The sequence below is a fragment of the Rousettus aegyptiacus genome, unplaced genomic scaffold, assembly GCF_014176215.1.
Source record: "Rousettus aegyptiacus isolate mRouAeg1 unplaced genomic scaffold, mRouAeg1.p scaffold_m13_p_12, whole genome shotgun sequence".
In the NCBI taxonomy this organism is placed as follows: Eukaryota; Metazoa; Chordata; class Mammalia; order Chiroptera; family Pteropodidae; genus Rousettus; species Rousettus aegyptiacus.
In genome coordinates, this window is record NW_023416287.1 from 8,606,897 (window position 1) to 8,620,079 (window position 13,183).

General features: G+C 42.8%; 1 protein-coding gene across 2 annotated transcripts in view; it reads right to left on the reverse strand.

Moving 5' to 3' along the window:
- The window catches only part of ARFGEF2 (ADP ribosylation factor guanine nucleotide exchange factor 2), an 81,812-nt gene that overhangs the window by 51,368 nt on the left and 17,261 nt on the right, over positions 1–13,183 (reverse strand). For both annotated transcript variants that reach the window (XM_016143710.2, XM_036229306.1), the window contains exons 4-7: positions 7,204–7,350; positions 5,906–6,085; positions 5,311–5,545; positions 1,103–1,171 (exon numbers count right to left, since the gene is read on the reverse strand). In XM_016143710.2, coding sequence (XP_015999196.2) covers positions 1,103–1,171; positions 5,311–5,545; positions 5,906–6,085; positions 7,204–7,350 — 631 coding nt within the window. The remainder of the gene's footprint in view (positions 1–1,102; positions 1,172–5,310; positions 5,546–5,905; positions 6,086–7,203; positions 7,351–13,183) is intronic.

Consider the following 13,183-nt stretch of genomic DNA (forward strand, 5'->3'; position numbering starts at 1 on the left):
ACAGGAAAAGTGCAGATTTTTAAAAGAGGACAACTAAGATAGGGGTTAGAGAAGAAGAGCCATGTAAATGAAAGGGTTGGACAGTTATGACAGAAAACCTTAGTCACAGGAAAAAAAATAGACCTGAGCTTCCAGGCAGCCATGTAAAAAACGGAAAGATAAAGAATTAAATAGATTTCATTATTAAATGAAAGAAAGCATATCTGATGATTAGCAGAAGAGCCGAACCCTATGAGGAATTAACCATGTGGATCTTTACATATGTAAGGAACACCAAAGAACTAAATAAGCATGGTCTTCAATAATGGTTTTACAAAGCATGTATGTATTCATTCAACAAATATTTATCAAGTGCCTATGATGTGCCAAGCTCTGTGACAGAGGCTGGGAGATACAGCTATGAACAAGACAGATGAATGTTCATTATGTGAGGACTTCTTATATTGGCTCCAGAAAAAAATTTAAGGGTATGAAATAAAATTATTCCATTTTAAAGATATTTCTAAGAGGAGTTAAATAATGAAATCTATGCATATAGCTTGATAGCACCCCAAATTAACAAAAGGATAAGGTTTAGAGCAGTGGGTCAAACTGCTTTGACAATAAACTTCGATGGGCAAAAACAAAAAATCACCCGATAGTCATTCTGAGCTATACAAGTTTAATTCCACTGAAACCACACCATACAACTGAGAGCGTTATGAACAAAGTCTAACAAAATGAACAAGCTTCCCAGTGCATCTGATACCTGCTGATATACAGACTGTCCTGACATGTCAATGGCCAGCCATGATTCAGCAGCAATGGACACCACCTAGGGCTCATGCCCACACCTGGAAAAACCTGGATGCATACGGAAGTGGTACTTCCGTGTCTCCGCGTGCACTGAACCCTAACATCACCAGACTGTGCTTGAACCCAGCCAGAACAGAATAAAAGCAATCACTAAAAACAAGTAACTTTTGAATTCCATATGAAAGACATGGCCAGACTCCGCTCCTGTGGATTTCTTGGAGGTAGGGCACTCCACCACCAAAACATCAAGCTAAAGGCTTTTTTGGAGGAATGCGGTAGAATGAAAGGCTGGGTTCTCGGTTCTTACCTTTAACAGCGGATGTGACCACATCTTCTAAGATCTCCTTTACCATCTCCTGGGCTCCGTCATCAGTCCCTACACATACACCCAAATACACAAACACAAATAGAAACACATACATGTGGGCATTTCCAGAGGAAAACGGGCGGGGGGAGGAGGAGGTTTTGTCTATGTTCTTTAGAGTCACATTTCACAAGGCGAAGGGTACAAATAAGTACTCTCAGGGCCAAAATTGACTGTGCCACCAGAAGACACATCCTATGAAATCTGGAAACTCCTAAGCAGCATCTGCTATGATTTCAAGTTTCCTTTTGTGGAACACGAAAACCCCTGTGGCTTATACGCTCGCTCTTCCTTCCTAAGTCAAGTCACAGTTGCTCTAAGTCCCAAGGCCCTCGTCGCCACCCCCATTGGAGCCAGGAAATGGGTTTTATCCAGCTATGGTTTCTCTTGTGTTTTCACCTCAGGGACCACAGGATCTTAGGAAGTGACTGCCTTCTGCTGCCCACACTGTAAACCCAGAACTTCGCGTGAGATTTCTGATGTGAAAGTTGAAGATTTACCAAACTTTAAATGGAATTATTCTCTCAAATGTCGACTGTTTAAGTGGAAGAGCTTTGGCACCATTTGTTTTTGTAGAAAACTAGTTCTGGGAGAATAGTAAACAGCCTTTGACAGGACTTTTGGAAGTAAACATTACTGATTTATAAAACATCAGCACATTGACCAAAAAGGCCACCACGTTAAATAAACAAAATCAAAATAACCCTTAAATTCTTCCTTAAAGATTTCCAATGAAGCCACTATTTTTATGAGTCTGTGCCTGGTCCGCAAGGTTTTCCAGATCAACACGAAGTATGTTCATTTCCCCTGGGCACTTAACCCACCACAGCTATTTATTTATTTAATATGGAAAACAGGCTAACTGCATCCCACTGCCCTGTTCCCAGCACCTTCACATCAGAGTACCATCTGCAATAGTTATTTTTCTGCAAACTAACTCATATTTTTAAGCTGACACTTATTTGAAAGACAATAACAGCAGACACGCAGCTCTAAGTGCAGACGCTACTCTTATTGGATTCTCACAAACCTGCAGGGAGGTCCTAGTTGTATTCTCATTTTACAGATGAGGAAACTGAGGCTTGGAGAGGTCGAAGATTTTGTTCAAGGTCACAGAGCTACTAAATGGTGGAGTCATGATCTGAACCGAGGCTGTCTGATAAGAACCACCATGTTGGCTGAAGGAGGGCCGATTTTCTGTTTTATAGCACTTAAAGAGTTATTTTTCCCTTAAAGAAGATGCGAGAAGAGAATGTGAACTAAGAAATTTGTAAATGCAAAGGTAAGTGTGTACCTATAATAGCTAGATATTAGCTATATAAAGGCTAAGGTCTAATGTTGGGAGTTAAAAAGTCAGAATCTTAAAAATGAACTTAAAAAAAAGGAAGTGGTTTGCTAATAAGTACATAATTTCTTTTGGGTGTGATGAAAATGTTCCAAAATTAATTATGGTGATTGTTGCATAACACTGAACATACTAAAAAGAACTGAACATAAATGGGTGAATTTATGGCAATATGAACTGTATCTCAATTTTTTTTTTTTTTTAAACTGACAGGACAAATGGGCAAATGGGGTGACATTCCCCGGGGAAGGCTGTTAGCTATGCCCCAAAATTCACATAAGCATGCCTTAGGCTCAAAAAATCTCATTTCTGTGAATTTACAAAGAGTCATCTGATCCACTTCTTGGACGGGTTAAGACTGACGAATTGACTTTTAATATATCAATTTGGGATGAAAAAGTACCAAGGGGAAAGAAATGCTCAGGTCTGTCTGTGAATTGTCTCCACTAGCACAAATTCTGCTGGGAGGCAAATTATCTCAGGAAGACCGTGGGGAGGGCTTCTGGTTAGTTACAATGGAAAATGTATGTGGACTGCCGGGCACAGCGACAGGCTAGTTAGGGATGGCTCTACGATGGTGACCACTACAGGAGGGCTGGATGTGTTGTCTCTATCACAGAGGCGCCAGAGCCCAGGCCTCTCACTGGGCCTCGACAGCCTGGTACTCCCGCCCCGGGCCCTGTCACTGCCATCTGCCTCTCAGGCCGTCCTATCTGCTTGGCTTCCAAGGCTCCTCAACCTCTTCTTCTTCTGGAGTTATTCTTTCTTTAGAGCCACATCTTGAGAACTGGAAGCCATTTACTCTTTTTAAGGGTAATGGCGTACCTCTGTTCTGATTTATTATTTGCAGGTTTGCTATTTGATTCTCACGTGGAATCTGACTCCCACATTCTTGGGAGAAGCCTCATGGAGTACAAGTACTGGCAACAAAATCCACAGCAACATACGAACTGCAAAACTATAGTCTAGAAATGAAGTATTTTCCCATCTATTAAAAGAAAAATGTATTTACTGAGTGTCTGCCATGCGTATTGGGCACCATTCCAGGTGTTAGATATATAGCAGTGAACAGGGCAGCCTAGGTCTCAGAACAAGTAAACATTAACTCTGTGATTTCAGGTAGAGATAAGCACTGTGAAGAAAAGAGGATGATGGGAAAGGGTGATCTGTTTGAACTGAGAGACTTGAAGATAAAGGGGGAGGGGGTAGGGAAGGGACAGGAAGTACAAAGGTACCAAGGGTAAGCATGGCACTTTTAAAAACCAGAAACACTGCACTGCGCAGCAAACAAAGGGGGAAGAGGTGTAGGAAGGGGATAAAGAGGTGGGCAGGGGCCCAGCTAGTGAGCATGGTGCCTGGTACAGCGACTGGCTAACTAGGGGTGGCTGCGTGATGGTGACTATCATGAAACAACCTTTACATGGCCTCAGCAGCCATGGGGGCAGAGCCGGCACAGATTTCACTCTCGAGTGGGATAGGATTGGAAATTATCAAAAGGAGTTAAGCAGGGGAGGGCCGTGATCTAATTCATCCTTTAGAGATCACTTTGACTGCCGTGTAGAACTGGGCTGTAGTAGAAGCACTTCCATGAAGCTCAAGAGACCTGCTCTTATGTCTGCACAGCTATGCTTACTCTAGTGTGTTTAAATATTAATATTTATTGACTGAGTACAGCCTGATAAGGGTTACAGTAAAAAACTGGTCCTTGCCCTGAGAGTTAAGATGACAAAGATGATGACGGAGATAGAGGGAAGGCCAGGAGTGTCTGAGCACCTTCCCTAAGACACAGGACAGAAGGGCTGCGTAGACAGCAATGCTGTGCTCACCCTGAAACACATGCAATTCTTAGGGACAACTTTCTCTTTTGCCCCCCTCACAAGCGAAATGGTACAGCACGACATTCCAGCAACAACACTGGTATGCTCCCATACGTGCCAAGCACTCTGGGGAATCATAAAGGGACAAAAGCTGCTCAAATCTGTGCAATCCAATAGGGAACAAACTACCAACAGAAATCGTTAATATGACATAAGGCGACATGAGATCGATTATAAAGGTGGGTCAGATATTTCATGCAGAACTACTAGCTACAGTGAAAAGCACTTGGTAAGGTACATTCCTGAAAAAATTATGAATTTTGGATCTGGTTCAAACGAATTGCCCAAGGAGGGATGCAAACATTCAATCTTATGACAACCCAATCCAAGATTTCATGCCTAATATTTTATTTACTTTAAGACTATAGTCAGGTAGGAAAAATCTCTTTCATTTAAAACAAACGAAAACAAAAATATTCTCAGTCATGTAGTAAGAAAACAAAGCTATCGGTCTGTAGGTCCATGTTTGTGTCCACCCACCTGCCCACCTCCTTGCTCCTTCCACAGATGTCTATGACTGGCTACTAACTGCCAGGCAGTGGGCAAGACATGGAGATCCTGTGGATACATGACAGATGAGGTCTTTGTTGTCCTCTGGGAGGATAAGACAGGCAGTAAATGACTAACCACCCAACCAATTAACCACTAGGGGGTAAGTGCTCCAAATGGAACCCACTGCATTGAAGTTGACATCAAGAAGCAGTAACTAGGCACATTCCAGGAACTACGTGGAGAACACTACACAGCTGACCATGGGGCACTGGCCATCACGCCTCGCTAGCTGTGAAAAGCAAAGGGGGAGTCAGGCGGAAGGCCCAGAAATAAATGAGCTGCAGTCAGAGGTTTCCTGCAGATGCCACCACACTCCTTTACTGTGCCCGACATAGATTCCCTCTTGCAGCTGGAAAAGGACAGCACACGGGGTGTACCTGATAGTGATGAGCCTCGTTCTCTGGGTGCATCTCCGTTCTCCGAGATCACTTTTCCAGGACCGCTCCTGGCATGTTCACCGTTGGTTAAATCCGTCTTTTCGGGAGTTGTTGGTTTGCTTTGTGCCTGGCTCTGCTTCAGACGATTGAACTTTGGGGACCCTAGTGCAGCCTGGGTCACAGGGGACTGGGGTTTCAACTGGACTGGTTTTTCCAATTCTTTGGCCTCCTGTAACTAGAAGGCAACGAAAAAGGGATTCAACCTAAAAGGTCCCAGAATTTTGATAAGGAACAGAAAATACACCAGTCTCTTGCTTAAAAAATTTCCAAAGAGGATAAAATTCTGAAAAAGAAATAAATTCTTTCAACAAATTCAAAGAAAATTCTGAATGCAAATTTCAAAAGCCATGGTAGACTCTCTCCCTATAAGCAAGAACAAAAACGGAGTGTAAAGATTCACAGGAAGAAGGGATAAACTTTAAAATGGTAGTGAATCTCCACCAGGTACCAAGGTATCTTCACACAACACCAGGTATCATCACAACATGGGACGATAGCCTCCTGCCCCCAGCAGCTGATGACTGCCACCACTCACCACTTGGTTTTCCATGCGGGTGAAAATGACATTCAGCATCTGAGTAAGGGTAGCCTTGGCAGTGGTTTGATTGATGAGATTTTTGCTGGCCAAATAGATATTGTAACATGTCCTAACCGTCTGTAGGATAGTGCCCTCATGAATTTCAATGTGTGGGGACGTCACCGCAGTCAGAAGAGCCTAAAACAAAAATCCGAAACCTTCACCTTCATGAACACCCACCTCCCCGTCTGTCCTACCACAGCCAAACTTTTCGACAGGATTTGACTTTGTTTTTGTTTGGTTTGGTTTGATAAATTTTAAGAAGGTGGCTTTACAAACTAAATTTGATGATTAGTATCAAGAGATGACTCACTATTGCTCAAAGTTTAAAAGCAATTATTAACTCCGTAAAATCCAAATTATTTGAAGTAATTAAGCTGTACTGAAGTGGGCTTTCCATCAGCTTTTTTTTTTTTAGGCGAGGCAACCTTTGGCTGACTTCACAGATTGCAAGGACCTTGTCAGCTTACAATCTCTCATTTTTTAAATTTTTACTCCTACAGCACTTGGTCTTCCTAGGTGGTCTCCTATCCAAGTACTAACCAGGCCTGACCCTGCTTAGCTTCCAAGATCAGACAGGATAGTACTTGTTCAGGGTGGCATGGCCACAGACAGTTTACTTTTTAAAAAGCCAAAAATATATACTCCTCTTGGGAGTGTATGTCCTCTATGTTAACCATAAAATATACATGTTTCGATGGTAGGGTCAGTTTCCCAATTCCTGGTGGGTTTTCAAGAGAACTTTAGGAAAGGTACAGCTAACACAGAGCCATCCCTTACAAAGCTAACACATTCAGTACTTAAGATGAGAAAGGTTAGCTATACCCACCCTGATCCTATTCTCCCACAAGCCCCATGCCAAACCATTCCTGGCAGCAGAAATGGACCAGGGAAATGGAATGGGGGGCAAATTGGTGATAAAAGTATCACCAGGAGCCTGCTGAGAAATGGCAGACTGGAAATCCAGAATTTCAAAGGGAAAGACCAGAAGACTTCAAGCTGATTTAATTCATAAGCAATTTACATTGCTATTAGTGGAACCGTTGCTCTGAAAACACACCTGGTTCCACTCTTCTTGTCTTAGCCCACGCTAATAAATTCTGACACTTTACAGAAGATCTAAGTGATGCTTACATTTTTCTGTTCCATCTCAGCACCACCTGAGACAACTAACACATGGTAAATCAGACATCCACACTCCCAAAGGGGACCAGTTTCTAATTTAGAATCCAGACCAGGCAAACAAACGGAAATACCTTAATTATTTGTAACTGAACTCCTTCATCAGTCTGAGGGCCCTGAAAACAATTGCAAATGGTTTCAACGATCCTGTCAATCAGCCGTTTCCCAGGAGCGCCACTGTCCGGGGCGTTGCCAGTGATGTGCCCATATGCGATGAGTTTCTAAACACAGAAAGAACAGAGAAGAGAAGTTTCTGCTTGCTGGGGACTGAGGCCGCCCACTGCAGCAGACGACAAGCATGATCTTTAACTCCTAGTTCCCACAGATCCCTCTGCGCCTCGGGGCAGGGTGAGCAGAGTCACCCTGAGATTGCGGCGCTGGTTCTGTCTCCCCACAGCGGAAGAACCCCATGATGGTGAGGCAGTACCTAATGGGAGAGGCGAGGTGTAGATCAGCCCCCAGTACACAACTATGTGTGAACAATTGAAGGATTAAAAACAATACATAATAGAACTGAAAAGTACTCAGTGGTTGCCTAGAGCTGGGGGAATTAGAGGGAAATGGAGAGTGAGTGCTGATAAAGTGTTTTTTCTGAGGTGATTAAAATGGTCTAAAATTAGATTGTGGTGATAGTTCCAAAACTCTGCCAATATACAGAAATCGATGAATTGCACACTTTAAGTGGGTGAATTGTATACACAGGAATTATGTCTCGAGCTGTTAAAAATACCATATATGTATATTGTTTTCTTTAAATGGAAAGAGAAAAAACTAATGATAACATGTTTCGTATGCGAAGGAACTAAGCAGCTGTGGGCAGGGGCGAGACTAAGACACTTAACACTACATTCTCATTCTTTCTGAATGTTGAATCACATCCGTCTATTTTCTATGCTAAAAATTAAAGTAAAAATACTAACTGAATTCTGCACCTACATTATCAAACAGGTCATGTCCCCCACGTGGCTGAAGAGATGAGTGGTTGCTTGGGCCATATCCTCACAACCAGGTGACAGATTGATTTGGACAGGGGCTGCCTTTCAGAGGCAGCCTGCCTAGGCTGCCTCACTGGTGACCTGGATTTCACCATGAAGAATAGGAGAGCTGAAAGGGAGCTCAAAGGTCAGGGCGCAGGATGACTTCTAAGCCTGGCTGAGATTCAGAATCACCTGAGGGAATGCATTAAAAATACAGACTCTTGAACCTCAACCCAGACCTACAGAACCAGAATTTCTAAAGCGGAGCCCAGGAATCAGTGTTTTTCTCCAAGCTATGCAGGCTATTTTGATGGTCAACCAGATAAAGGAAGCATTCATCTGACATAATCCCTCTGGGATACAGGAATTCTGAGGCATCCTCCTTCCAGGGACTTAGCTAAGACACTTAAAAATGCTGTCCTGTTTCTTATCCTTTTTGGTTTCTAGTTTCTCACATTTTTGCCTCTGCCACACAAAGTGACTCAAGCTCCTGAGGTTATCCACAGTGCTGCCACCATTGTGGTACAAAGGCCTGCCCCCCTGCAGAGGCCTGACACCAATTCTCAGTGGCTTTACCCCATCATTAGTTATGAAGGAGCCACCATTCAATAAGCGGAAAGAAAAACTAGGAGAGTGGCTGAGGGTAGAAATACGATACTGCTGGGTTGAGTGGCTGAATGAGCAGCAGAGAGGCCTGCACACACTCTGCTGATCAAGTCCAATCCCAGAGATCTCCGGACAGGGGCAGGGTAGGGGATCAAAGAACAAATCAAGATGCCTTTACGTCATCTCTTCTTACTGCTGCTGCATATGTAAGCTTGCTAAGAGGGCGGCACTAGCTAGCTGGTAAGTGAGCTCTGATTTCTGACATTACTCCTTACTCTTAATGTACTCAAGTCCGTTTTGAGACTGGGTATGAGTGGGATGGCCTATGAACTCCTAAAATGTGAATACTGAAAAGCAGGCTCAACCAGGAAGGGCGTTGGTGCTCAGGAGAAGATAACTACCATGCCTGCCAGTGCTTTAATGGAACCTCATATGTGGGGCCTTTAAGCCACTCATCTATGATCTCATATTGGTGGAGCATTCGTTATATTCTTGGGAGCTGCATCTTTCTATAAGTCTACTGAAGCTGAACCAAGAAAGAAGGCATACACTGACTTTCACAGATTACGATTCCATGAAAGATTTTGAGGACATGAGGAAGGCTGGTATCTATCAAAGTGCATGCAAAGGGATTTTGGAATGTAAAGAATTTCTTTGGGTTGAGTTCCATGGAAGTTTGTCACTGACCTGTGTTCCTGAACTATGAAATATGAATATTTGAGCTAAGGAATAGTTTCTCTTGATAAACGAACAATTAACAAATACTGTGGACAGTAAACAAGAGTAAAAAAATAAAAATGAATGAAAATAGGCCCCACGGAACCCAACACTGATGCTGCAAAGCAAACATGGAGGTGAATTACTGCATGTTCAAATACAAAAAAAGATCGAAAGTATTCTCCCCTCTACAGGCTCCTTAAAGGACACATTACCCTCCAAATTGAAAAGGCTTTTAAGTTCTGATTTCACTTCCTCGTCTGTGCAGTGAGACAGGGCCAGCAGAAAGCAGGGTTCCTGAGACTTGGGGTCTTTCCAGTTCTGCCTTCTCACCCTTCCTTGTGCCAATATTTTTCTAGGTTCCAGGGTACAAGAGTGAGTAAGACAGTCCTTTTGCTCATAGGGTTTATATTCTCCAGGGGAGGGGGAGCAGATCGAAGCTAAAAGTCCTGGCTGGGACCCATAGTGCAGAGGCCTGTTTTTTGACACTGACCTGTGTGATTTGTAGACATATTGGAAAAAACAAATTTTATCTCATTTTTGAAAAATAAAAATTATGTGTGTATATGTAAGTATTTTTGTAAATGTACAGAAAAAAGCCTGGAACCACATCTGAGGTCCAGCGGCATGAGCATGCTTGGCAAGCTCCCTCGGGGATAAGGGAGTGAAGTGCGGAGCTACCGGCCGGTCTGAGCAGAGGATAACATGGGGTGATGCATTTCTAAAGGCTTCCCCTTGTTCCTGTGTGGAGAATAAGCTGGTGGGCAACAGGAGTGGAAGCAGCGGACCAGTAAGGCTGCCTCAGGTGTCCAGGAGGGAGATACTGGTGGCCTGGACTTTGGGGAGTGGGGGATGAGTGGGGGTGGTGACAGGGGTGGAGAGCAGAAGTTCTACCTCATTCCTTCCTGATGCACTGAGGGGATGGGAAGAGGACAGAGGAGGGAGGCCCTTGGGAAGCTGGCTCACTGATACTTGTGTACAAGGAGGCTGTATGCACAGGGATGTTCACTGCAACCCTATTTGTTAATGTCCTTCTATAGGGAAGGGATAAATAAAATAGTGGCATTCATATATGGGATATTCAAAAGAAATGTCCTATATTTGCCTGCAGCAATACAGCTAGATCTTAAAAAGACACTGCTGAATATAAAAAGCTGCAGACAAATTTGTACAAGTGATACTATTTATGTAACGAAAATATAAAAAGAAAGAAAATTACGCGTCTAAAAATGAAACTGGGTTTGGGGCTAGTGGTACAAGGGACTTCAGCCTTATCTGTAAAGTCCTAAAAAAGTTTCAACTAAGAATGCAGTCATGTAAAACTTATCTAATTACAAACAGATTTTTAAATGTACGTGAAAAAATTCAAAGTTTCCTAGAAATGAGAGATAAAAGACAATGCTTGTGGTATATACGAGCAAGACAGCTTAAACCAGGAGTTTACTACAACCTTCACTGGGCTGTAAAAAGAAAATATCAGAACTCCATTTCTATCTACTTTTTAATTTTATCTTTTTAAACATCCTATTTTTATATGTTTTATAATACACATAACAACAGTACTACACATATATGATCTTACAATTGAAAAAGCATGAGTATGTTGAGAGGATATTCCTAAAAGCATTTTGTTATTGATACATGCCCGGGGAAACCTGGAGATCACTCACTAGCTTAGAAAAGACTGAGCGCCAATACTCCTCTCCCCAGTCCCAGCCTTGTGGCAGACCAGGTGCTGAAGGAGAGGAACATCGAGCACCTTTACCATTTGCTAGAAGTGAGCAGAGGGGAAGACCAGGCTTCTCCCCGCAGGGAGGGGAAACTGAGCAACTTTGCTGACACAAACCCAGAAGCACCTGTACTATCCATTCACCGCTCCAAGATCAAAGACGCCGCCTTTAAATGCAGAATGTGAATGTGTCTGCAACGGGCTCCATTCCTGCCCAAACCAGCCATTACCCCTAGATGCTGGCCTTTCATTTCCAAGACAGAAGTCACTTCCCCCACCCCAGGAAGTCAGTCAAACAGGTTTTGCAAGGAAAACCACCAAGAGGAAATGAAATTTTCATTCAGTATTCCAGGGAGCACCCAGCCACTTTCTATGTCATAAAAAGGACGGCGCATTTTATGTTTTGTATACCAACCCACAAAATCCCACAGTGTACCTACTAAACCACAGAGAACTTCCATTCTAAAAAAAAAAAAAAAAAACAGAGCTAACCATACGTCATAAACCTCAAGACAATTTACAACTCAAATCAGACATCAATGTTTCCATTAGGAATCATACACAGAGTTCCAGAAACAGACTATTTCTAGGAAAACAGAGCACATTTTTAATTAAAGAGGCCAGAACTACAGGGTAATAGTTAAGAGTGGGGGTTGACAACCTCCCACTACATAGTAAATATTTAGACTTTGTAGTTCATATAATCTCTGTTCTACCTACTCTACTCAGCCACAGTAGTAGGAAAGCAGCCATAGATAATATATAAATGAACGGTATAGCTGTTGCTATGGACTGAACGTCTTTATTTTGCCTGATTCCCAGGTTGAAGCCCTAACCCCGATGTGATGGTATTAGGAGGTGCAGCCTTTTGGAAGTTTAGATGAGGTCAGGAGGGTGGGTCGTCAGGTGTGATTAGTGCCCTATAAGAAGAGACACCAGATAGCTAGTGTGCTTCCTCCACCCAGTGAGGACACTGAGAATTTGGCTATCTACAAACCAGGAAGAGAGCTTTCACCAGGAACTAAATCAGCTGATGCCTTGATCTTGGACTCCGTGGTCACCAGAACTGTGGGAAATAAATCTCTTGTTTAAGCCGCCCAGGCTGCAGTATTTATTACATTAGCCCAAGTAGATTAGGACACCTGTGTTCCAATAAAACTTTATTTACAAAAGCAGGTGACAGGCCAGATTTGCTCCATGGCTATAGTTCAAGGACTCCTGATTAAGAACACAAACATGGGATGAGGAAGTCCTACTCAATTCCATCGCTTCCTGACCAGGAACTTGGCTGGGCTGGTCACTATTCTGCAAGCCTCAGTTTCCTCGATTCGGAAATAAGGATGAGAGTAAGTACCCCAGAGGGCTGCTGGGAAGATTTAACTTGATGATGTGGATAAGCAGTTGGCACGGGGTCCGGCATAGGTTGAGTGCTCAAGACATGTTAGCCACTGTTCCTAGTATGCCAATAATGTTAACTACTCGTACCAGCTTCAAAACTCAACCTTAACACGAGGAGAAAACAATTATATTAAATGTATGCCAAATTTTCTCAGAAATTGTTTTACAGCAACAAATATTTTAAAATAGAAGTAGGATGTGAGCCTGCCATTTAAAAATTTTTGGCTCATTTTAAGTTTCACAGAGGACAATCTGTACAGAATTACACTGACTGAAAAAATGACTTTTCATCTGGAAGAGTGGCTTCTGTGAAGAAACTGTCATCGATTTTCAAGCATAGATATATCGAAGGAGAGAGATTATTAGAGTAAATATTAGACTAGAGATGCCAAAAATGTGGCATGCCCACCACCACTTGGCAGTCCTGTGCCTCAGCAGACATCACCAATCAACCACGGCACTTTCTCAAGAAACCTAGATGAGGCTTCATGTAGCTTCAGAGACCTTTTCAACACAGCTTCTAAGCAGTCGTAATATAGAATCTAGTCACTATTCGTGTTCTAGAAATTTCAGATAAACTGAGGATCTCTTTAATTTTAAAAAATGTATCATTGACGTAGGCTGCCC